The sequence below is a fragment of the Lineus longissimus genome, chromosome 1, assembly GCF_910592395.1.
Source record: "Lineus longissimus chromosome 1, tnLinLong1.2, whole genome shotgun sequence".
NCBI lineage: Eukaryota > Metazoa > Nemertea > Pilidiophora > Heteronemertea > Lineidae > Lineus > Lineus longissimus.
In genome coordinates this window covers 26,646,309-26,672,691 of record NC_088308.1, presented here as the reverse complement: position 1 = coordinate 26,672,691, position 26,383 = coordinate 26,646,309, and the positions used below count along the sequence as shown (strand labels likewise).

The window sequence follows — 26,383 nt, the reverse complement described above, 5'->3', positions numbered from 1 at the left end:
GTTTTCTTTTCCTATTACTAATTTCTGGATTCTTTGATTATAAAACTGGGAGGTGACTTTACGGGTTAGTCGGCGTACTGGGAGATCAAGTGTGAGTATCAACAATTCTTGAAGTTTCCTCTCCAGAGATGAAGGGAAGAGTGATTCAACAAGTTGCACTTTTGACTCCTTGAGGTAAATCTAGGTCAGTTTGACCTTGTTACCTAGGTGAACTAGGTCGGTCACAAGTGCCGAGGCCATAAACCTCCCAGTGCTGGATAAATTGCCCCTCTTGTGCACCAACTCCAGTTGAACCTCACTTTAAACCCTCTTGCCCTTGAACTATGTCCATCAGTCGGGCATATCCCATGTGGACCAAATTGCCTGCAATTCCTCTTTCATCAACTCCGTCATACATTCTAGATGATATTTGTGACCACTTGAATCCCCTCATGTGACTTCCGTGCCCAGAGATACTTCTGTGATATCCCCATCTGGTCCATACTTGGGCTGATCAGTCAAAGTTGGATTATCTTCCCTTCCTGACAGCTACATGTAATGGCTATTATCCCGCCCCATCAAAGCTGTCAGCACTTTCCATTATTGATTGTTCTTCTGACTTATTGGTCAGGGGTCAATCTGAGGCTAAGCCAGATTTCTTGTTCTGTTATATTTGACACAAATTATACCTGAAATCAATGAAATATGAGAAATTACAAACTTTATAAACAGGAACTGATACCTGTCATCCTCATTATATTTCACTGGATTTGTGTTGGGAATACCAGCCATCAGGGGTCAATCTGAGGCTGGACTGCTCTATCTCAAGGCTGATTGATTCCGTTGACTGAGGTTATAATCAGAACAGTTCATTGAGCTCTTCTTGTTCTGGTATCGATTGTACTCTCTTCTCTCTCTGGGTACGTCTTTGAAGTGGCATCTATGTGAACTCTGTTGGATAACTTCGCGTGTCAATGAGCCTGGTTTCTAACTTCGTACAACAGAATCATGGCCAGGATGATGGATAATATGATTGAGAATTGGATAGCCGGCCACATCCCTGAACATTTACCCAATAAATAATAAATGAAGTGTGATCATGTGAAGAGAGCTCTCCTACTTCAATCGTGTAGTAACCGTCTTTATCTCAAGGGCCCTTGTTGCCATTTCCTTGTCCAGTTAGCCAGACTTATTAATCTAATCACTTGTTTGCCTCAGTCTAGAGCTGCTCATATACCTGTAGTCTCAATTACTGACAAGTGTGGCCATGATGACTGATTCTGATACAAGTAGGATATTGCTCAAGGCTCTGAGGGTGTACAGCCATCACCACTTGCTGTTGTGCTTGTAGACTTGATCTCCATGCACCGATTTGTACCAGTCACCTGCCTTGAACACCTGGAATCGGTGTGTACTTTAGTTTGTACTGTTCCCGTTTCGGGACCAAGTCAGTCTCTTCCCCAAGTAGACCTTTGCCATGTATGTGTCCTATGATCGTAGGAACAAGCAGCAGAACCAATTTACTAACATAACAAAAGACCGAGACTGAGCAATATCCTGGTGACCTCTGAACCTGGGTCTGGGATCGATCAGTGGCTTCTATCCCTGTACAAATGCACAGTTGATTGACAGAAATTTGCTTCAGCCAGTTAATTTATGGATTTCAGTGGTGTGCTTAGGTTAAGGTCACTCAATATTCAAGTGTTAATCAATTAAATTATGCACCAACTAAAGTTAACACAAACAGCTCGCCAAAGAATCATTTAACCTTGTCCTGGAATAGAAACTGGTGTCAGCTTGAAAGCATCAAATGATCACCCAGTCTAAATCACTGGAGCCTCTGGTACACATCCTTAGATGAATCGAAGATGTGATGAGTATTTACTGATATCACATATTGATTGCTAATGCTGGAGGAAGCCACAGATGGCAGAGGCACAATTTGCCTGGAGATGTGATCTGATTGCCAAACAAGGATGTGGGTTCATCGACATTGGACATAGAGGTTACAGATATTAAGTGTCCAACTGACTTCAGTTGTAATCTCACAATTCATGTGCTATGTATCAGACTGAAATGAGACTAGCTGCCTGATGGCTCAAAGTCAAAACTGTCCGATTCTCAAAATGAGTTCAGAATAAAGCAGCTTTGTCAACACAAAGTAAATTGCAGCTGACTACAGTTACCCTGTCGCTCTTGATTCTGTTTACCATAATTTTGACCTTGACCTTGCCACACGTATCCACTTCTTGTACTCAATAGGGAAAATGAAAAAAATCTTTGCACTCCATGTTTCTGTCAGAAGACTAAAAAAGTGCAGGTTGTGATGTATTTGTCTCCTCCTGTAACAGAGCCTCGTGCAGTAATCTTGTTTCTTCTGATTTCCGTCATTTGCACACCTTGACAAAAAATAATCCCAAGCGATTGCTCGTGGCGTGTGATTTTGTCGTAGCTCTGGATGGTGGATATTAGGAAGTGCCGTCGCCTGGGGAAGAGGTATTCTCTCGGTTTTCATTGGAATGCAACGTTCACAGGGAAATGATTAAGTCGTCTCAAACTCATTCTCAACATTTTCTGTATCAGAATGTTTCACATTTCATGATTAATTCTCTCCTTCAGACAACTTATTGGCTGCATGTTTTCATGTACCGGCAATATTGCAATTTACTCAAACTTATTGTTCGATACAAATGCCTTGCTTCAAAACTGACAACACTTGCAGTGTCAGCATTCAGTTTACTCTCCAAATTTCTTAGAAATCTTGAAAATGCAACTTCCCACAGGTTGGTTTGAATTTTGCTGAATTGCCTGAAGTGATTTGTACTCTCAGTTTAGTTCCAGTACTAGTAGTACATGTGACCCCTTACATGTAAATCACAATTAGTCACCCCCATAATTTGAATAAAACTGGCATTTGATAGCTGGGTTTTTTCCAGGCTACCGATATATGCCAACACTAAAGTGGTTTTTACCAAGCCAGTGCAAATTTCTTATGATATCTGCTTCCTGAAACGCTGCATTTATCTGGAAACCACATAATACTTTGTGAAGAGGGCTTGACACATTTACTGAAATATACAAGGGGTGTTGAACTTGTTTTCAGTGAGGAGTGGGGAAAGGCGTGCAGTGAAAATCTCGTTCAAATTCTACCATCATGGAGTGGACGCAATGAAGTCAAGCACCCTAGCATCTAGGGCAGCAGACATCAGCAGACATAGTTAAGGAGAGGGAGGATGATAACGAGGGTGCATGCTTTACAACTTGTACAAGAAATTCATCCTTCTTTCCAGTGATTATTTCCATTGTTCTTTCCATCTCATTACCCTGACGTTTGTGGTCCTTTGCTCCATGAATTTTGGCAAATTTGCCCACCCTTCACAAAAAAAGTTCTATAACTTTTTTTCAACCGCTTTATTTGAAACACACATATCAGCATGGCTTTTGGGCCAAAATGTTGCAATTCTGTTGGAGGCAAATTGTGTTCTGGTACAATCAGATGGTTCCTGTGTATGGCAGCTTTATAATATCAATAGATTGAAGTCACCTTGACCTCAGAAAATTGGCCCGTGATATCACTTTAATTCCCTGTTGTCAGAAGTGGTAGCTCTGTCAATGTTGACAATGTTTCCATGTGCCATGTATTGAATTTCAAGGCCATGCTGCAAAATCGATAACACAACAAATTCTGTCAATTTATCTCGAGGATACTTGTGTTTTTTGATCTAAAACCCTAACAAGAAGGTCTTTCCTAATGAATGTTGAGTGCGCGTTGGAATGGAACTGGAAAGATGTGGAAATCTAAAATAGAATTTACTTCATCTGTACTGATTTGCCTTGTCAGCAAGTGGGCAGCAAACACCAGGGATTTCAATCAATGAAAGATATTTGCTCAGGTGTGAGAGTTCACCTGCTTTATAACATAAGCGGTACAACTGGCAACATTTTCAGATTAAGAACATGGGATGATCTTTATCGCGGAAAAGTTGTTGCCTGATGCAATTGCAAAGTGGCAAAGGGTAACTTGGTGGATTGCTGATTTATTAACCACTTCATAATGTGACGTGTGACACATGAACTGTGACAAGTGACAATGAATGGTATGTAAACCCGGCTTTCGATTTCACTGGAAACATTTGGTGGTGCACCACCTGATGAGCTGACATCCCATGTTGGCCGTGACCATGTTACTTTATGGTTGATGAGGGATGATTGCAGCCTAATGTGACCACTGCGAGATTGGCCATCCATGAAAGCATCTATCATGATCGATTGTCTCCGCCTTATTGCTCGATAATCTCACCATAGTGCCAGCTTTAATAACAATGCTCGGGAGTCTGCCTAATGCCTCATTAACCTGCTGATAGAGCCCAAGCAGTCACGCGAAGGGTGAACACTCTCTCTGATTGGGAGAGAGGGTGGAAGTCAGGTGCTGTCCCCTGTCTTAGGGGAGCGTGCAAAAAGAGAAGCATGAAAACCAATTTGGGCACTATCGGTGAAGATCAGCACCCCTGGAACTCCAGTTAGTTTAAAGGGGTTGGAGCAATATCTTTATTTCACCCAAAGTTTCTTGTAAACCTTCAGTACCACAAAGGCAAATAAAGCAAATTGATTTTCATCTTGTAAACACCTGCGACTTGTACACCATACACAGTCAGTAAATTTCTTTTGGGGCGTTCTTTTTCAGATGTAAACTTTTAAAATCTGATTGAAACACGTGATGTTATTTTAAACTAATGCATTATTTCCTTCTTTCTCTTTGCATTTTTCTCCAACCTGATGACATCTTCAAAAAAACTATGAAACATTCATTTAACAGGTATGTACACATTTGCATCAATGCATTGTTTGATGGTCTATATATATTGTAACCATAAATGTCAAGCTTCGACATCATTGTTAAAGCAAAATGTGTAAAACGTCTTAGTTGAGATTGAAGCTTCTTCTTCTTGTATCCTTAGGATGCTGGCTCAGGTTTTGAAGTTCAATATCAGAGAAAATAAGACCCCCAAGCAAATCCTTTTCCAGGAACAACATTTTGACAGAATAGGCAACCAACCGCGTGCTAACTCTCTTATCAATACATCACAAATTAATTGCTTTTCTAGCGCTAAAAATTTCGCCTCTCTGATAATCGTTACGGAGAAATGGTGACCACGTTTGTATGGCTTTCGACGAGGGAGCAGATGATATTTGTAGCGGACACATATTTGATTTCTTAGCTTCCTCGTCTGTGCGGAGGAATGAATAGCATCTCCCGAGTGACTAATCTCGCTTTTTTACGGCTTATTTCTTTGATGTAATATTATCATTTTTCTCAATCTTCTTGCTTTACCCATTCAAACACGTGACCTTGACCTTCCCACATGATTATTCACAAACAAGCGCTTGTCTCCCGTAATCCGATCAAACCGTAATGTCACTCAGTAACGACACAGGGGAGAATGAGCGAAGTGCAATGACGTTAGCTGGTGCAGCATGACATTCTTGTCCCCGAGCATTGACCTCATATTCTGTCGGGTATTGGAATTATTAAGACGGATGCAAACATCCTTCTGTTAGGATAAAAGCAATATGATCCATGTTCGCGAATAAAGATCTAATTCAATCAATACTGACTGCCCTGGACCGAAGGTTTAGCACTTTCACGAGACTAGCCACTAAGGGTTTTTGTAATGCTGAGCCGTGTCCTTAATGGTCGGTTAGCTGTGGTAAATAATTGCCTTTAATAATCAACCATCTAATTAGCGGTGATTAATTACATTTGATGTGGAGTTTGCATTACCAATGTTAACCTCATAAATTTATGTTAGCTGCATTAGGGTACGAGTGTACCTTTATCATGTGGGGGGTGGGGGTCATTAGTCTCAGCCTCGGGTAGATGACAAAGGTGGAAGTCGGGGAGCAGATCGATTTACCAGAGAATGCACTTTAGTGTCATGAGTTTGTTTGTTGTCGGTTTTCTGTGGTATTCTATTCTTCTTGGTGGTATCAGTAATATTCAGCTCTGTGTTAGTCAAGAAACAGGCGGACCTCACTTGGTCTTCCTTGCTTGGCTCCTCAAGCCTGTAGTTTAGAACCTTTCCATCAGACCAGAAAGTAGTCAATCAAGTCATGGTGACCACACTGTGCCTGGGTGTCTGTTTTCTCTCCCCAGAAGGTTTGTTTGGCTCCATGGATGAAGAGGCATGGAATTTCTTCAGAGAACTTGCGTCTTATCTTGGTTGGTCAGCCTCTTCAGCTTCTTCCAAGTGAACCTTGATGTTCTGACTCAAGCCGAAACATTACCATGGCATAAAGAAGAAGCTAATTGCGTGCTCGAGGTGCTTTATGTTGAGATCCTTGACAGATTGTCGTTTTGTGGCCTCTGCTCAAGATTGATCTTATCACAACATTGGGCAAAATGAGAAATTGATCACATGTTGTCCTGGGCAGTTTGACAGTCTGCCCGTGTCAGATTAATTCAGTAGATTCAGCCCTTTCTTGACTAATGGCAGGACAGGTATCAGATCAAGACATGGTGCCTACCAGGGGTGTGTCTGTTTACTGCTGATTGAACTGTGGAATGTCAAATGTTGTTGATCAGATGGCTCAGCAGCAGTTACCTATTTTGAATACAAGATCTTGACCGTTGCATGCATATGTTGCGGTTGTGAGGTGACAGGGAAGGGCTTGCAGCACAGTCTGGTAGTTTGGTCTTCAGCTATTTGGTGTTTCCTGATGAAATGCACAACTATGCAGCATGGCAATTCCAACTTCAATCACCTACACCCCAATTGATAGATAAGAATCTAACTGACTTTCTTATCCCCTCGGAATATTCTTATCCGAAATACTAAACGAGTGATCAATGACTCTGATCATGACTTTGGAGTCTAGAAGGGTTCCCGCTGTGGTTACTTTGGTAAGCGTTGTGAACTCTGTGTGCACTTTCCATGACAGGATTAAATCTGGTGGTTACTGGGAGGTCACTTGCCGGGCAAACATCCTTGGTTGCAGAAGTAATTTGCACATTTTGCAGGGATGATCAATGTATTTACTAAATATAAATAGGTGCTAAGTTAGACAAGAATGGTAACTCTGGTAAAGGAACAAATCATCGTCATGTTTATCATGTCCGTGGAGAGTTCCTTGCCCCTTTTGCATATTGCTCTTCTCCCAGTCTGTGTTGTCAAAAGGGCAATGGCACTGAGGTTGTTGCTGTGGAGGGCACTTTTAGGTCTTAGACTAAATTCTGGTGTAAAGTTCATCATGTCGCATGGGAGCTTCTTGTCCTTTGTATGGGCCTATTGTTGTTCTCTTAGAAGAAGGGCAATGACCCTGGTGTTTTCCGCAGTCGATTGCTGGTAATCTGCTGCTGGTGTTATGATGGAGATGGCAGAGAAGGTTTTTTGGTGACCAACTCCAAAATAGAATGCTCCATTCACTACGTCTTTGGATAATCCAGACTTGGTGAATGCTGTAACCACCAGGCCGGTTATTGAAATATGAAAAATGATACATCTGTCGCTATTGCTTGTCAAAGCAAGTGGCCTACTTCTCTACTTCTCTTCATGTAAAAGGCTGATAAGTTCACTTCTGTGGGATGGGCCAATGCAATCAATATGACCTATCAAATTTGTAGCTTTGTGATGTATAGTCAAAGTGAAAAATGTTATAGAGCTGAAGAACACTTGGCAGTATGACTGATGTTAACTCAGACTTCAGTGAATAATGTCATGAGACCTGACATTTTGTGAAATAAATGTCAAGTTTTCTTTTACTAATATGTCAGTTGTAGGAAAGATGTGGTCACCTTGAGCAGTCATATCAAACCTACCTTTAACATTTTCACTTCACTGATATTGCTTTCAATAGAAACTTCACAATGAACTTGATCTATTCTGATAGGTAGCTTGTGGATTGAGGGTTTGCAATAATATACCGATGACATTTTAAGAAAATTTTGTTCTGCTCAATATATGGGGGATAAGTTACATGCCTTTGACATTAGTGAGATTATAGCCGCACTTACACCACCTGAAAATGGACCACCAATCTTGGTTCGGGAACCAATGCCGCACCATCGAAAATCCACCAAGCGCTTACACCAGCGCTGTAGCTAGTTATAAAATCCGGCTACAGATGGCGCGCAAACAATAAGCAGAACGCAGAAAGCCTAGGCAGAAAGCGCCATTTCGAAAGCGCCGCCTGGAGCCGAACCATCTAACTAGCTAATTGCCGATCCATTTGCGCTTACACCACGACAAAGCCGAGCTTTTAACAAGCCGGGCGAATTTGGACCATCAAGCTTGGTGGGACAAATTCGCTCGGCAATTTGTATCGGCAATGGATTGCCGAACCAATTTGTCGCGGCAATGTGGTGGTGTAAGTGCAATTGGTCCACCAATATTTCGTGGTGTAAGCGCAGCTATTAAGAACATGAAATGTCCTCGCTTATCCCCTTTAATGTAAGTTGAAAATATTTTAAAGATTCCATGATTGCTGCTGTACATGTAGTTTCTTCATCTGAGGGCATTTGCTAAAACCATGACATCTAATTTAGTCTGACAAGTATTGGAACATGAAAATGCTTTTAACTGATCAATTTCAATTTTCAACTCATCGGAACTGGTTTGTATAAAAAGAATGTTCATGTTGAGACGTGGGACAGAGATGTCAGCCATAAACTTTATTAGACGTGTGGCAGTACATGTATGATTGTCCATTATTATGCTGTTGCTACATTGCAATGCCTCGGGAATGATTGCACAGAAAAGTCAGCTGGTGATTTATGTGTCAAAAGATGCAGACAGTCAATGAGAACATTGCATTTTCTACTTTTGTCAGACAGGCTCTTCTGTGAGGATGTCAATATGGACATCGAGGTGTTGTCTGGTGCATTCCCATTATAATAATGATTCTATTCATTAGCATGTCTCCCTTGACATTTCCGGTGGGTTCATCTAGTTCATAGTGCATGTTCAGTGTTGGTACGGAAGGAGTATCTCACCCCAGTAAATCCAAATGCCCATGATTATAACAGCAGGAACTCATCAAAAGGGACTTTGCACTCTCTCTGTGTCAAGAGGAGTCGAGAAAATGCTAGCATTAGTTGTCTCTTGAATGCTGATAGAGAAACTGGGCCAGAGAGACTTGATCCAGAATATTTTCTCTAAATTGAGTGATTCAGCTTACATTATTATCAGATGTGTTATGCCATTTTCTCTTGTGATATTTGAAATTGGTTGAAAAGGATGAAAAGTGTTCAATAATCAAGGATCAGTTGTACTTCAAGCAGTTCTGTTCTGCTCTCTTCAACCAACTTTATGTGCTGAAGCTGTTTAAAAGTTGTCAGATTTAGGAAGTAGTTTTCCTGGTACTTCAATGATATGTATCAAGGCGGCTTGACTTCATTCCATAGCATCGATTGTAGCATGCTTGACTTCATTATACTGTTCCCATCTTTTTGTGTCAATTACCTGCCTCATTTCTTCGAGATTCTATGGTGCAGTTATCTTCAGCAACCGAGAGGACTTCTTTGGTGGAATAAGAAAAGTTAAAATGTTTGATGGGCATCCTTGTGAGGTCATTGGCCAAAAGCAAAGTGAGTGAATGGTCCGATCAGTGTGATCCCCTTCACTCAATCAGTACAGCGATTTCCCCTCTTGAGACCTATTGTTGATAATTATGTGTTTGAGATAAACAAGTGTCTTTGGCAGTTTTAATTGGCTTTACCGATATACCATATTATTAATGATTAATGACTTCCCTATAAAATGGCATATTGTGAATTATTCATTGAGTATGCTTCTAATCAGGTTAATTTGACACTAAATCATGATATAGTACAAAATTATTGATTGAACAGAGCAAACACAGATGCTCAACAAATGTTGCAAATGAGTCGCTAGAAACTGGCAGAAATCTTTCATTCTGCTATGTGGATCAAGAGCCTGTTAATCAAGAGAAAAATAGTGCAAGAAATATGGAGAACAACCTATTCTTTATGATGACCATCAATTATTATTTTGACTAAAACATGGTCTTAAGGACTAGTTTTACTACCATTCAAATAAAATTGCCTCCTAAATCAACCTGAGGGGTTGATGTCATTCGAAACCATCCATAAAACATTACGCCTAATGTACTCTTAATGTACTATAGCCCAGTGTGCTTCTCCTTCTGTACCCTTGTCTTGGCTGAAAACCAGTTGAGTTAGTCTAAGGTAAATATTTGGACTTAGAAATTTTCTCATCCTTCAGATTTGAAATTTTTTACAAGTTCAAAATTCTGAAAAAGTTTCAAAATTTTTTGGGGTTGATGATGTTTCTTCATTTTGAGCGGAAAAAAAAGTGAAAAAAATATTTGGACTCAGAAATTTTTTCATCCTTCAGAGTTGAATTTTTGGGGCTGATGATGTTTTTTTTGGGCTGAAGGAAGAACACATAACAAGGAGAAACACCGATAGCAAACGTTGTGTGGATATGCGGCATAAAGTGGCCAGACGTGGCTCCAACATGCAAATTCTGTCTCTATTGTTGCACACTGTGACATCAACAACAGCTGCATTCATCTTGGCTTGCGTGACCTTTGATAGTGTAAAACCAAGTTTGCCTATTCGATCACCATTCAACTCAGGTGCCTGGGCGGAACTCTACGATGACCAGTGTGTCTTTTTCGTATTCAGGCAGATAAAAAGTCATGTCCTCACACTGATGGTGGAATTCATTTTCCTTCTTTTACACTGGCAATCGAGGCATTTATATTCATTGACTCACACAGAATGAATCACTTCAGGCTACTAGGAATCCTCAGTTGCCATAAATTGGGTTTTTACCGAAGTCTTCTGAGAATCAATTTGTAGTTAGCTTCTGTGTATTTGCTTAGGCGGCAAAATGATATTGAGGTCAGGAAAAACAGAAATATCTAGGACAGGTGGAATTTTGAAGGAAAAAATGCACCATGGGTCTACCTGGTAATTGAGTGAGGCACCTGAAAAGCAGGTGGCTGACTCGAGGGCTATCTTTCCAGGAAAACCTTAACGCCAAAAGACAAAGGTATATCACCAAAAGATAGAGAACTATACTATTAAGCACCGATTTGATGCATATTGGCCGCAAAAGGTTCATTGTCCTCTTATATGCAGGCGTATAACGCTCTTATATTGACTAATAGCTCGCTAATATACATGTATACTGTTGTGGACAGTGACATTTTCATGGGCTTGTTAAGTCCGTGTCAGCGACTTATCCCTGTCTATGGACACAAATATCTCCCCACTATTGAAAGTCATTGACTTCTCAACACTTGTGCATTACATGCACTATTATCTTCCTTCTTACACTGCTGATATAACTTACTGAAATGATGTATCTCATGAATATTGTGTAAAATGGTTTTTTTATTCGATTAATTAAGACATTATACTATTTTAGTGTGATTAATGATTGTTGGGGATTCCAATTCGGAAAAAGTTTCTGAGTCCAGCCATGACTATCCTCTTAGCATTTGGCTGGTGATCCCATGGTTTATAACCAGGATGTCCGACCATGTAGTCTAGTGCTGTTGTGGTCATGAGCTATCAGCTCATGATGTCAGTTTAGCACAATTTACGCCAGGATATAATGCCACAAATTATTTTGATTTATGATAAAATGGAGTACCACGGTGTCATTTGGCAATAGTTCTATTCGAACCCAAGTCAGGGCAATGTCATTGGAAGAACAGTTATGTTTTCGCTCTGCCAAAAGGCGACATTTTATACCTTGGTCATGTCTGTGTCTGGTTACTGCTCACCGGCAAGGAGCTTGAAAGCTTTTAAATTATCTATTTCATATTGCTTTATCACCTGAGTACTTTCTCCTGAAATGATCTGCTTGGTAAGTGTACAAGTCATTCACGTTTGTAAACATTAGGAGCTGCAAGAATTGATAGAGTAGTCTTTGTTAATTCTTGGTGCCTGGGATATATATTGGAGAAAACATCAAGATATCGTCTTTCATTGCATATTTGTTCATACCAACAGTGAATGAAAGCATGATATTGCTTAGTCCTGGCCAGCTTTCATGGGCATGTCATCATGTTAGCCAAACCAAGAGAAAGAAAGGCAGGTTGGTCCCAGATGTAACAGTCAATAACGTCAACAAAGAGAGGTGGTTGCTTGGGGAGAATAGGTGTAAGTGGCTCCAAGGTCAAGGTTGGAGTACCAAGGGAGGAATTCGCTCACCTAATATAAGGAGAGATGGTTGATATGAAGGAGAGGTGGTTGGCCTTGTGAAAAGGTTGTTGGTCTTGTGAACAGGTAGTTGGCCCTGGGGAGAGGTTGTTAACCACAAGCATGACAAGGGCAGGCGATTGGCCTCAAGGGTTAGGTGGTTTGCCCTGAAGAGAAGTGGTTGGCCGCAAAGGAAGGTGGCTTTGAGCAGAGGTGGTTGGCCATTAGGTTGATGACCTTGATGATCTTGAGGATATGTTGTTGGCCTTGAGGTAATGGCCTAGCATTGCTGATAGTTCTTGAAACATTCATATTCTTGCATTAGGCATACACGAATGGCTGTGTGTTTCTTTTATAGTAAATCTTACTGCATTACGAGTATTGCTTCAGTAAATACCGTTGTATTTTCCAGCAGCATTCAAACAGAACGTGACTAACAGAAAGAGCTATGACGTTTGAAGGACAACAGCTTTTGGATTCCAGACCAATTCAAGCTGTGTGTTTTGTTCCAGAAGAATAAAATATATCATAAAGTAGATCATACTGAATGGATCTGGTAGCTTTGCATTGTGACAGTTGCCTCAGTAAGTTATGTATATAGCCAGTGCTGAGTCATACCCCATTGAGAAGATTTATGAAATGATGGATTAGGATTGTTTTCGTGGAAAACATTCCCATTTTGTTTTCTGTCTCGCCAGCTTTCTCTTGAGGATTGCCTAACACATTGATCGAAGATTTTCCTGTATCCGGCCTGGTTCTTGGCCAAAATGACTAGAATTCATCAGAATGTGTGATGAGAAAATGCACTTGGGTTCCTCCAAAACATTGGGCCAAGCTTGCTGAATATTCAGCTCTGTTCTAGCGGCTGTCTATCAGGTGAATGACCTCGCTGCCAGACTTACTGAGCTTCTGATAATGATTAGTCTTTCAATTTGATTGATCTGCTTCCCAATTATTCAGTATGGGAGTCAAAAGCTGAATAGACTGACAATCGGCAGATTTACGGATATTTGTCGGTCCCCTTCACATCAATCATCTGCTTGGCAAACAGCAGTCCAATATCTAATGCTAATTGTGTTATTAATCAATAGGACAGTGACTTCTCTGTCATTGTTAAGCTAGGATTTTGTAGCTGAAGGCATATTGCATTTGCTTCCTTCGTCTCTCTTTGTCATTGTCAGCTACGATATCTGCTCAAGGCGTGATTTGGCTGGAATATCTTCTTGTTACGAAGTGGTGACCATAGCTTGGGGTATCACATGTAATAATATGAAGCAATTGAGCAACTGAAAGCAGTTTGATGTAGCGCGATTCAAGTCTCATAATTTATCAACGCTTGATTTAAATTCAGTGCTTCTTTTTGCCTTCAACATGATGAGCTGACTGAGCATGCATTAGGCCGAAGTTACATAGACTTCATTCGTTCATTTACCACGAGTCACTTTCCAGGTTTTTCTTTCATTCCTCGGTGAATGCACGCCACAAGGCCGTGCTTTTTACAGGGGAACGAAAGCAAAAGGGGAAAATGAGTCCTGGGAAATGAACGAATGAGGTCTATGTAACTTCGGCCTTAGGCCCACCATAGGCCTAAAGATATCATTGGTATCATATCAATGAGTGACTGAAGCCTACACAGAAGCTCATATCTCTGCCTATCCACATGATATCTGCATGTGAAGAGTAGATGACCAGTTGACTGTACACTACAGTATGTGCTGAGCGAAATTAATTCTGTACAAGTTATTACATAAAAAACATTCCACGCTCAGCATGTCTGTGGTGGTCGGATAGAGTCCTTAACTACCAATTAGACCGGCTTTTGAATTCATTGCTCATGGCAGTTATGATGCAGTTTAGAAGTGTTAGGTTTGATTAAGGTAATCTTTTGTTACCATGGTTTCCAGAAAATGTAATTTGCAAGTCTCTAGTTGCACCGTGATTGTCAATTTTCCATTCTCCTTTTCGTTGAGAGTGTGCCTCTTATGAGTGATAGATGACTCATTGTGGTAATGGAAGGTAGGCAGTTAATGCCAAGAAGGCGGTCAGATTTGTTTTGATTATTTGGAAGTGACCTTGGACTCACTGTTGGAGGTTTGTAGCCAAGGTCATGAGTGTGACCTTGGGTATTTGTAACCAAGGTCATTTGATTGAAGTTGGTCGGCCTCAGTCGGTATAGCTGGGCTACAGTTATCCTAACTTAAGAAGCAATGAACTGAACTGTATTGGACTGGAGCAGTGTTTTACAGGAAATCGATAGTGCAACAGAAAGCAATGTAGAAACTATTACCCTGCAGCAAAGCAAAGAAAAAACTGTTGCTTTCATCTCCATTTCTTATCAAGGCTCTCCTTCTTTTCCCCATCCAGCTTAGGTTGCTTTTCTGTTGGTAATTACGATCGCTAGTAATGACATGATTGATCGAGATTTGATAGTTGGGGCCTATTACTTCACAGAGGATGGTACGTGGTTTTTTTGTCTGCTGTGTGACAGCTAGGGATGCTATTCCTTCTTCAAATTGGATGTGGAGTGTGTCGTGTACTTTCGATTGTATGAACAAATCTCAGTTTGGTGAATTTGTTCGAAAACTTGATAATGGTGTTTTAAAATAATGTATGTTTTGGAGATCTGCGGTGGTCTAACAGATGTTGTACCTAACAAGCGATGGTCATAGATTAGAGTCATCTAGACCCACCTCCAGAGTGCTGTGCCGTAAGTAGAAAGGCTTAAGTTCAATCACCTGCCTACAAAATGTATAATTTGTCATCTGATATCCTTTAATAATTTCTGCATTGTTGATCAGGTTTCTATTTGAGTAGCAGAAGTCAATCAACAGCAACTTAAGGTTCATTGACCCAATTTTCATGTGGAGTACCATTGACCTAGAACCCCATGGCCCATCAACCTGTTTCCTGACATACTTGATCAACAGATGGCCGGTCTGGGTCTGGTTGCTTCGGTAGTGCTATCCCCTTCTTGCAAATCTCTGGTGCTGCGCTATGTACAAAAGTAGTGAAGTGCAGGTAAGCCACACTATCCGTCATGAGCAGGGCCATCCACATGCTCCTCCCCCTGCATCGGACAATATTCCCAGAAAATGTTAGTTCAATATCCTCAATAGATCACGTTTATATTGCACATTGCAGTCATTCATGAATTACAGTTTTCAAGCTCCGGCTCAGTCGATACTGCACTGTACTGCACGCATTCTATCGAGAAAAAAGGATGTGGCATCATTCCTTTGATATGCTACATGTTAGTAATATCACTGAATTGGTTAGGCATCAAATAAACGATAATCAGAAAACGTGGTCCATAAAGTAGGCCTGCATCTCATTTATAGGGCAACGATCTCATCATTGCAGCCAGGAATACATTATGTGAGTTGTATGTTTCTTCTATATACAACTAGTTTTTCTGAGGTCAATACCCGACAATTCACAATGCTACTCTGGATATGAAAGAGCCTCCAGGCTGCATATACTAGAATATATCAGGCAGCATCATCCGCTTGAGGTGAGAGATTGAATATGAAGTCGATCAGACTCGTGTAGGTTGGCTGATTCCATACAGTAACTTATCCTGTGGTGGCTTTGATCAGTCTGATATAACATACTGGATTCAATCGCTGACACTAAAATGGCGGACACCGGGGAACTGCCTGTCCAGGAATGGGAACTGTCTTGCTCAAACGCAGGTAAGCTGATGGTTTGCCAATTTCGTGTATTTCACAGGTATTCATTGTCATGCTGCAGTTTGTGATAAGTTTTGAAATCAGTGATGATGGGTATGAAACTTGATAGGTTAGCTTTTGGCACTTGGGGCACATTTTGAGTTGTTAACAAAATGTAATAGAGGAGCATGTTTGCTTGGTTAAGTTAGCTAGTTTTCAGAACTCTGGCCATCATTTTCAACTTGCTGTGCATGGTGGACAGTCATAGTCCAAGGAAGGACACCACTGACTGGGACGTCCATCTTTAACAGTGTGTCAATGTCACCTTGATAATGTCACCATTGTGATATCATCTGAAATGTCACATCTTGGTCCATTTTGAGGCAGTCAAACAAGCCAGACTTGTGTAGACATGGCTGACCATTTCCAAATATTTGAGGTCTGTCCATGTTAGTTCCTGTGGGTAACATTTCCTTAATTCGACCTTGACATCATTGTAGTTTTTGAGTGGCATGGATCTTGGTTGTTGACATGATTCCCCCTTGATTCCTGAATGCAGGTCAAGAACTGTTCCACAGTTGATTTCTCCTTTCTTGAGGCTTGCCTTATGTTGAAAAATATCCTCAAGGTACATTTGGCTTCACGAGTCTGAGGCATCCCGATGATCAGGTTGTCCACCTTGACACTGTCTGTGATCACAGGTGGGTAGCCTACCAGGAGCTGGTTCCTAACCCAGTTTACAGTTATTATGCAAACAATTGACAATTATGCAAAGGTGATGTTCTCAATGAATATTGATGGGCTACTGATATTCAATTTAATGATCAGTATGCGAGGAAGTGTGAGAACTCCATCTAGAACTATTAGCCTTAAAAGCCAGAATGGCGGATTTCATGACACCATTAATCTTCCCGCCCATGGGACTCAAAGCTGAGGATGAGTGATGCAACAGTGTGGATCGCAAAAGGATTCTGACCCACTGCCTCTTGGTCAGGGGCCATGTTACTTTTTAGAAGACTTGGAAGGTAGAAGAAAGAGCTCTCGTAACCAGTTCATTGCTGGCGCGGGTGAAGCCTCAGGAAAGTTCAGTGCACTTGGTTGAAACCTCAGAAGAAACCTTACTGTGCTGTGTCTATCGATATCAATTCGTCTCGTGTCTACCTCAGTAAATTTCCAAGTCCCTTGTGAAAACCCGTCAATAATGAAGCTATTAGCAATAACAGCCCTGTAAATGGTTTTGAACCGTCACTATCAATCCTGCAACAATGATGCCCGCTATGAGAGTGACCTTTATCTTCCTTCCAATGTCAAGGTGGTTCGCTGATCGATTCTCCTAATATGCTAGAACGGGAGCCCCTGGCAATCATCACTCTTCTGCCTGGCTTCTGTTGTCAGGAGAAAAAATATCGACTGCCACAAATCTACCTAGATTGCCATAACCGTTTTTATTAGGATGGGGAGAAATTGGTGTGGTGGTGGTGGTGGGGTTGATTCGGTGAGTTCATTGTCTGAAAGTCAGTGTCCTCTGCTGACTTGCTCATGATTTTAGAGGGAGCGTGCAGTTTTTATGGCCTTTGTGATCATCTGTAACTAGTATCTCCCATTCAATTACACTACATTTACAAAAAGTACATTTGATATGACATTTTTGCTGTTCTTTTTGTTTCCAACATTTCTTTATTGCAACATTTCATTACCTAAGTAACGAAATGCATCAGTGATACGCATACCACATGATTAGTCATCTTCTTCAGGTTCATGATTTAAAAGGTTATCAACCTTGTGCAGACTACAGAGAGGAAAACAACCTGTTTACCTTTCTAAAAGTGCAAGGGTACAAAGGGCCTTTTGTGTCAACCCTATTAGCTTTTCCAGCTTGAAAAGATATACGAGATGCGATGTGAATATGAATATGGTTGATGTTTTCTTCTTTTTGAAAGCGCTGTCATGGCATGACTCCATTTGCCCAGGTTAGCCAGCTCTTTGGACTAGGTTTTCAAAGGTGTTGATATCTTGACCAGACTAACAATGATTCTTCTGTAGATATCAGTGCAGATCAGGAACAATGACAAAAATCCTGCTGGTTTTTTGCGCATAATAAATCAGATCAACAGCCTTTTTTTGTCAGTTTTTAGCTCACCTCTTAGCAGAGGTGAGCTTATCCCATACCGTGGCGTCCGTCGTCCGTCGTCGTCGTCGTCGTCGTCGTCGTCGTCGTCGTCGTCGTCGTCGTCCGTCGTCCGTTAGCAGGGCACGTTTCGTAACTGTTAGAGCTATTGAGTTGAAACTTGGTACACATGTACCCTTATGTAATGACACCTTGGAGACCAAGTTTCGGTCCGATTCGTTTCATGGTTTGGCCACCAGGGGGCCAAACGTTAAAAGTGAAAATATGCAATATCTCCCTTAATAGTAGTCGGGAAATTTTGAAAAAAATATGGTAGGTACTTCTAGCAAAGGTGCATCATATATCCTCCGGGTTTTTGATTTGACCTCCTTTTCAAGGTCACAGAGGTCAAATGGTGTAAATTGGCCGTTAGGATGAAACGATGGCACGTTTCTAAACTGCAATGACTATTGATACCAAATTTGGTACACATTTACCCCTTAGTCAGGTGATCTCAGGGACCGAAGTTTGGTCCAATATGATTCACCACTTGACCACCAGGGGGCAAAATCCAAAAACCTTAAAAATGTGATTATTCCTTAACTTCTTGCCCGATTGCCACCAATTTGATATCATGGGTATATCTAACCACCATACAGTATATGTCACACAGGTTTTTAATTTGGCCTTCTTGTCAAGGTCACAGAGGTCAAATGGCGTAAATTCGCCGTCAGGCCGTAACTATGGCACGTTTCTTAACTGCAATGACTATTGATCACAAATTAAGTACACATGTACCCCTTGGTCAGGTGATCTCAGGTACTGAAGTTTGGTGCGATCTGATTTGCCGTTTGGCCTCCAGGGAGGGGGCCAAATCCTAAATTCTTCAAAATGCCATTATTCCTAGTAATGACTTGTCCGATTGGCACCAATTTTATATCATAGGTACATCTAATTCTAACAACCATTCAATGTGTCACCCGGGTCTTCTTTGATTTGACCTACTTTTCAAGGTCACAGAGGTCGAATGTACTGTAAATTGGCCATTTTGGGGAAATTGTAATTGCTTGGACCTACATCAAACCTAACACTACATGACACAATACCATGCTCTTTATCCATCTTTCCTCCACATGAGGTGAGCACAATGGCCCTGGCCATTTTTCTAAGTTGTCATGTTGTTTTGAAGAAATCTCCATGGCAACCAACTAATTTGATGACATTAGATCAAATTTTGCTTGATCAATTTCTCATCGCAACTTTCTTTTATTTGTGCAAATTGAAACTAATTTAATTTCAAAATGTTCTGACTGAGTATCCTGTTTCTGTGGAATACTCGTTTGCCCGAGGCATTGGATGTGAAAGATGATTTCAACTGCTAAATTTCTGGTGGTTTTCAAGAATCTTCTTGAAAAACTTGATGTTGTATTTTTATGAAAAAATCACCAGGCAGTGTGACCTTCAAGGTCAAGGCTGTGGCGAGGTCAAAGCAAATTATCTGTCAGTCTGTTGTTTTGATCAAAATGCTGCGATGGTGGAAGACCCGAGTGAACCTCTTGGTTGTAGTCCTTTGTCGCTGTGTTTACCATGGCCCGCCAGTACATTTTCCACCTGACCATGGAAACATCTGGAAAAAAATATACCGGACCATAACTGCTCATATCATGTACTCCTGTTCCTTGTAGTACTTCCAGTCCATTGACCCTAACCAACAAGATAACTCATTCCTGGACGAATTATTCATCAGATGCGTCTCAAGCATGATCAGAGCTTGATCTATTCAGCGTCCTCTCAAACGTATGCCAAAACGTTTCTCGCTGGTCGTGTAGTTTGGATCTTCTGGTTGATTTCCTCTGTTCTGGAGAGAGAGAGAGTGATTTGTTGCACTTTAGAGGCCTACCTGTTTGTAATGGGCAGACTGACTTTGGATTGAAAACAAAGTGATCTTTCTTTTTTGCGGTAAATCTAATGGATTGAGACCAAATGTCAACGTTGTGCACTAGACAACTTCCCTGGGCGTGTAATTCTCTAGAAAGTGTCCTCCTTTGATGTTAACCTTTCTTAGCTATAGTCAAGAAAGGTTTATCTCACCGTCTGCCCGAGGCACGATCGACAGGTGGCTCACCTCTCAAAAGGAATTCAATTGGAAAAATGTATTACTTTATATTGGTTTTCCTCTGAACATGGATATTGGTAATTAATGATGCTGACAATGTTTGGTTATGTCTGATTATCAGCTCGATTGAGGTGGCTGATTAGCCTAGAAATAGAATGACTTTGTTATAGAGTTAAAGCTGGAGGCGGCTGTCCCTTCTTATCATGCAATTATCTTTGGATTTGGCAAAGTCTGGTCGTGGTTGTATCTTATGCTTGAAAATACTTTCAAGTTGGGGACCTGACTGTAGCTAAGTACTGCTCTACATTGCCTGGACTGAGACTTGACGTAGCTCCTAAACATTTGAAAGCTAGTCCTGGACAACGTTAAAATTTCTCTCCTATATCTTGTCTAGTACTTCATGATGACTGCCCTTTCCAGTGTCTGCAGTATATAATCATAGAGTCATCCATTTGCCAGTCATTATAAATCAAAAGCTTTGCTTGTCACCATATTTATGTATTTCTCCTTCATGTCATTTCAGCCGAGGCCGGGCCGCCAGCTTTAGTACCGAAGTGTCTGGTGTGTGGAGACAAGTCATCAGGAGTACATTATGGTGTGTTGGCCTGTGAGGGTTGCAAGGTAAGCAGGCAAAGATTGGAAACATGGTCAACCTACTGATAATCTTGCCATTGGTATAGTGTAGCGATGAGATACCCTGATGCCCCTCCAAGTCTTCAATTCTGGTTGTTTGGAAAGAAGGAAAGCAAGAACCACACACTTTTTGATGGAACCATCCAATAATCTAATGATACTTATTTAGTCAGCACAAAGAACAAATAGAAATTTATTGACTAGACAGACGGACACACATTGCAGCTGTTTCGAAACTGAAGTGCATGCCTACGAGACTGCATAAGTCATTTTCGGTCGAGTGCCTTTCATGAAAAAACACAGTATATCATGCCATTAATGTGTCTGTTGATGATAAATTGTGGTTGCTTTGGTCCGTCTGACTGTGTTTGGATAGGTTGGAGGGAGGCAGCTGTTGAGCTTTCGGTTCAAAGGAGGTATAAAAACACCATTGCTGCGAGGAAGGACTAAGATACTCTTTACTTCACCTAAGTCAGGCCAACCCCTTCCAGGCCAATATGTCTGCAGAGGTGATACATGTAATTTCAGTCTTTTTAACCCTGCAGAAAATCATATGATATAGTCCCAAATGAGGTTTAGTCTACCTTTCAAAATTGCCTCTGCCCATGCAGCCATCTTGAATTTCGAACATTCGAATTGTTGACTCTGGCTTGCCTGTTTTCTCTTTACATTGTACCATTTGAACTACCTACTTCAAGATTTCATGAACGAAGAAAAACAATTGCTTTCTTTCTTTGAAAAATCAGCTAGCTAATGAAGTTGTTTGTGTATAACAGGTGGTTATTGGTTGTCGGGACTTTCAATCTGTACCATGACTTGTTGTAAGACTTTGATCCTAAAGCTGTACAAAAACTACATGGAGGCGTTCTTTTCCTGACATGATTTTTGTCCATGCGCAGCGTCTAATGAATGGATTAGTTCATCTGTACTTTTGCGCTGCGAAAAAACAAGAGTGTATAAGAGGCAAGAACAAGCAACAAAGTGCACTATAAACACCACTCTTGTCATCCCTGCCACTGCTAGAGAAACCCAGGCTACTGGAAGAGACTGAAGCCCGCAGCACCTTACTTGAAACCACACCAACTCAGAAGTCGCATCCGTCTGTGGCATTTAAATAATGAGGTGCTTCTTTGTATTTCACATAGCTCAAGGGAAAAGAGCTTGTATTTCTCTTCCCATTCAAGTGACATGATATGATTATCATGTGGTTAAAATACTTGTGCGGAATAGTTCATATGTTAGTGCTTATGGGAAGAAAACTGTTCTTTCTCAATAGCAAATGTGATGATGGTGAAATTAGAGTAAAATGACATAAGGATTTCTCAAAGAAAAATATCAAACAATTAGGTTTTGAGGTTTGCTTTGAGGCCACTTCAGTTATGTAAGTTGCCACAAGTCCCTAATTACTGCTCTCGTTGAGTTCATGTCTGTCTCTGTAATGCCGCAATTACTGCACTCGAATGAATTGAGCTTCTGACGTACAGTGAACTAACTGATCTGATCTCAGAGGCCGACTTCGATGTTCAAAGTATCGACTTCTTTGTAATTTGTCACACAGGCGAACAACATGGAGAAATTCCTGCTAAGATGTTGTAGAAACGAATCAAAGAAGCCTTAATGGAATTCATGCCGAGATCCGTGGTTTATTTGGATCAAAGTGAGAAAGAAAGTGGAGATTAAACAATCTGTCATCAGATCGGTTTAATGTATTTTCTGTTGGGAATCTGTCAAGTCACTGTCAGTGTCACCCTCGGCGCTGTCCTTGAAACTTGGGAATTGTAAATCTGTCAACTTAGATTGATTGATAGCTTATCTGCCTGATGGTGAGCCTAATTTATGCATAGAAATATCCATATGCATGTAGTTTTAGCATCAAAGCTTCCTCAATTGTGAAAAAAGCACAAGAGAAAGACCCTTCACTGGTCACGAGATGTGCACTACTGTTTTTGGTTCATGGCAGTTTCACATGACCAAATGGTTGCAGATACATTGTCCATCTTCAATGCAAGGTTATTTCTATTAAATTACAGTATCCGCTCTGCAGATTGGATTACCTTAAAATTGGGCATAAGGTATTTCAATTTAGAACCCTTATTTAAATATCGAATATATTGTTCTCTTCTGTGTACTTTCAGGGGTTTTTCCGACGAGCACTCCAGGACATAGGCGACCCTAGCCGGCGGAAATGTTATTATGAAAAAAATTGCGAAATCACAGTTCAAACAAGAAATCGGTGCCAGTATTGTAGACTACAAAAATGTATTGCCCTTGGCATGTCTAGATCTGGTAGGTGTAGGTTCTTCCATATCTCAGACAGGCCACCTGTAGTGTAGAAAGGTGACGAATTGGACACGATGAAAACAACTTGAACAAATTCAGGTTCTATTGATTTTTCAAAGCAGTTCCCAGACTTGAAATTGAACGTCATCAATTCGTTACATCTGTCTCGTCGAAAGTGTACAAAGGTTTCTGCACTATTAAGCCGAGTTCAATATTCTAAAACACCTTTGCTTCAGAGCAGTTTAATCTTTTTATATGTATTTTACACTCTGCCTTGTTTATGCTGCAGCAGTTGTGATGTTGTATAAAAAGGGTTAAACTGTTGAAAAATGTACTCTTAGCGCTCCTAAAAATATGCCAACATGATTGACAAAATGATGATTGTGGTAGGGCGTCATCATCATTTTTGCCTCGAAGCTAAGATGTGTGTGACACTAATAGAGGATGAAGTTATTGACAGTTCGCTCTATTTCTGGTAAGAAGGAAAGGTCAGCCAGTTTGCGGCAAGTAATATCATCGAAGGAGATCTGGAGGGGATCGGGCAGTCACTTATCTCTGAATATGATGCTTTGAAGATGGCTGGAGTTTCTCATTTCGTTTGAGATATGAATGCCATTCATGAGGTCCAAACGCTGATATTGACATAAACCTGTAAGGACTTAAAGCTTTGAGTTTAGCGAGTGAGAGGCAATATGGTTGTGAAATGACACTGAGATTATGAGTATGTCATTTTATGGCCGTGCGATAAATGATAATGGAGATATTTTAGGCAAAAAACTCCTAGTCTGCTTGCCATTGTCCCACTGACAAGCCCAGAATACCATGTTTGATTTTGTAGTTTCCTCTCCCAGACTCTCTGCTAAAGGAAGCCAGAGTTGTGGAACCAAACTTGAGAAATGCACCTTTCTTCTAGTTTAGTCAGAGCACTACTAAGGCTAAGAGTGCACTGCTGAGCAGCTGGTCAAATACCCCACCCCCGTCACTGATGCAAAATCGATGAATATTGATTGTTGTATACATATGTCTGAGAACTGTTCTGCTGACGCGGGACATTGTGTCAAGTTGAAATGATGTATTATGTGGTCCAGATACCATCATGTTGTTCATCCTGTCTAATCAATTTGATGCTAACTATGTGTGACGTTTCGGCTTCAGACACATCGATGATTTTGTCACATGCAACCCGCTACCTCCACAACAGTTTACCCTTCTCTACAAAAACGCGACCCAAACTATATCCACCAATGCATTGAAATGATTTTTGCTTCATGTCTTATTCTTCTTGTTTCTTTGCAGCTGCCAAGCTTGGACGCAGATCACGGAAAATGCGAGAAATGATTGAGGAGGCAATGAGAACGATCGAAGATTCTCAAAGTGCCCAAGCTTTACACGGACTACTAAGCCTAAAAACAGAACAGTCACCTACAAATTTCCCAGCGCTGTTGAAAGCAGTGAGTCAGCAACGGTCGGCTGCAGCCGCATCAGGCATTGAGACATTAGTTTTAGCCGGACAAAAAACACAAGTGCAGGATGCAAAAGTAACGTCAACTGGCACAGAGACGACGGATACCAGTACAAGTACCAGTACCAGTACATCAATCAGTATCAGCCAACAGCCCATGCAGACTATTTCACCAGAACGTGCAAAACCAGGCGCGTTATTAACCCGTTTGCAACAGTCTCCTAATCTGACCCATCCAGGGGTTATGGAATTCTTGTTGCAAATGCAGGCGCGTTCAAACATGTCTAATCTGATCTTCAATACACAGGGTACACCACCGTGTGTGTTCAGTACACCTACGGGCCAGATCTTACAAGTGCAATCCGTTGGTGCGCCAACCACCGCAGTCTGTACATTACAATCACCTATCTCTCATGCCACGGGCATGGCAGGACAGTTCCCACAGGCAGTTGCCATTAATATCAAACAAGAAGTGAATGACACTTTGACATCATCACCACCATGTGCTCCCGATACAACCAATGAACATTCTGACCCAGGATCACCAGGTCAACTTCAGGATCACGTAGAGGAACAAACCTCTCATCCCATTCCTGGCACGAGTCAATCACCAGCAATACCCGTCATTGTTAAAACATCTGTAGAAAATCGAGCGTTAAATATGGTGAAATCACATGACCAAGTGGCGCGGAGCCCCCTAAAGAAACGTCCCTATCGTCCAGCTAGCCCTAGTTTGAGTAATAGCAGTAATGGAATAGAACAATCAAGGAATGAAGCTCCTGCAAAAAAAATCATGGTTGTCGAACAACTTGTCGATAATAGTGTGCCACAAAACTCTCAGTCTCTTCCCGTCACGTTAATCGGTGAACCAATGGTTGCACAAGCCGCCAAGGAAGTCCGACTAGAACAAAACGGAGTGCCATATTCAATGCAACAGCTGCCAGTGACTGTATTTAACGGTAGCGTCAATCAAAGCGTCGTTTCACAGCCAAATCTAATGACAGTTCAACAGATGCCCCAGCATCAGTTACAGCAGTTGGAAATGCTGGCAGCAGCATCAACGTCAGTGTTGACTGCCCCGAGAGATCTGACGGTGAACACACCTCCAAAACCTGTGGCTGTTATCATGGCGGAATCAAAACAAGACGACCCTGTTATGACATTGATATATAAACTAAACGAGGCATATATAGAATCATTCAGGTACAGTATTCTCATCGATCTACATATCTCAGGCGGCCGTACCAAACATGTTGGCTGTAGTTCATCCTGTCACAGGTACTTGATCATCCGTCGCTAGATCCACCTACCTGACAGTGATGGAATTAATGTACTCTGTCATTTGTTTGATATCGGAGAAACCTAACAAATAATCCTTAGATTAACCATTAAGTGCGTCATCATACTTTGATGTAATTAGGGGAAATGTCAAAATTTCCCTGGCTTCTTGGTTTTCTTGACATTTTGGACCATCTCTGGCAATGAAAGAGGTTTCTCTCTTTGGGAAATGAATGTAAAAATTCAGTCTTTAACCACAAGTGCCTGTTTTACCAGTGCATGCCAAAGGGGTCTGCCTCGTTCCACTGCAAATTTTCTTAATATCATGAGTGTATTTTCAGGTATACTAAAGAAAAGGTGCATCAGATGAAATACAGTGTAGATTCTAGTAAAAAGCGGACAGTTATGGAGGCAGTTATAGAGCGGGTGGTGACCAAACATATCAGTACACCACGTGGAGACGTTTTAGAAGCAAAAGCTGGGGTATGCGACATTCGTAGTCTAAGTTACCGTCATACCACTAAAATGTCTGGGACAAATTGATGTCCAATTGAAAACTTGACAACTGCCTTAGAGTTAATGGTGAGGAAGAGGAAAGAGATCACCTTTTCGTCTCACCCACATAAGAGAGTGACCTTCTTGTTTTGTGTTACTTTCCTGGTGAAGT

The 26,383-nt window shown here is 41.2% G+C and overlaps 1 protein-coding gene across 3 annotated transcripts in view; it reads left to right on the top strand.

Moving 5' to 3' along the window:
• The window catches only part of LOC135494959 (uncharacterized), a 48,840-nt gene that overhangs the window by 15,759 nt on the left and 6,698 nt on the right, over positions 1–26,383 (top strand). For 2 of the 3 annotated variants that reach the window (XM_064783332.1, XM_064783339.1), the window contains 4 exons: positions 20,587–20,684; positions 22,832–22,982; positions 24,273–25,641; positions 26,058–26,199. In XM_064783332.1, the coding sequence (XP_064639402.1) occupies positions 20,587–20,684; positions 22,832–22,982; positions 24,273–25,641; positions 26,058–26,199 (1,760 nt within the window). Of the gene's footprint in view, positions 1–15,753; positions 15,865–20,586; positions 20,685–22,831; positions 22,983–24,272; positions 25,642–26,057; positions 26,200–26,383 lie in introns of those variants that run through there. The other variant, XM_064783347.1, reaches the window with a different exon arrangement.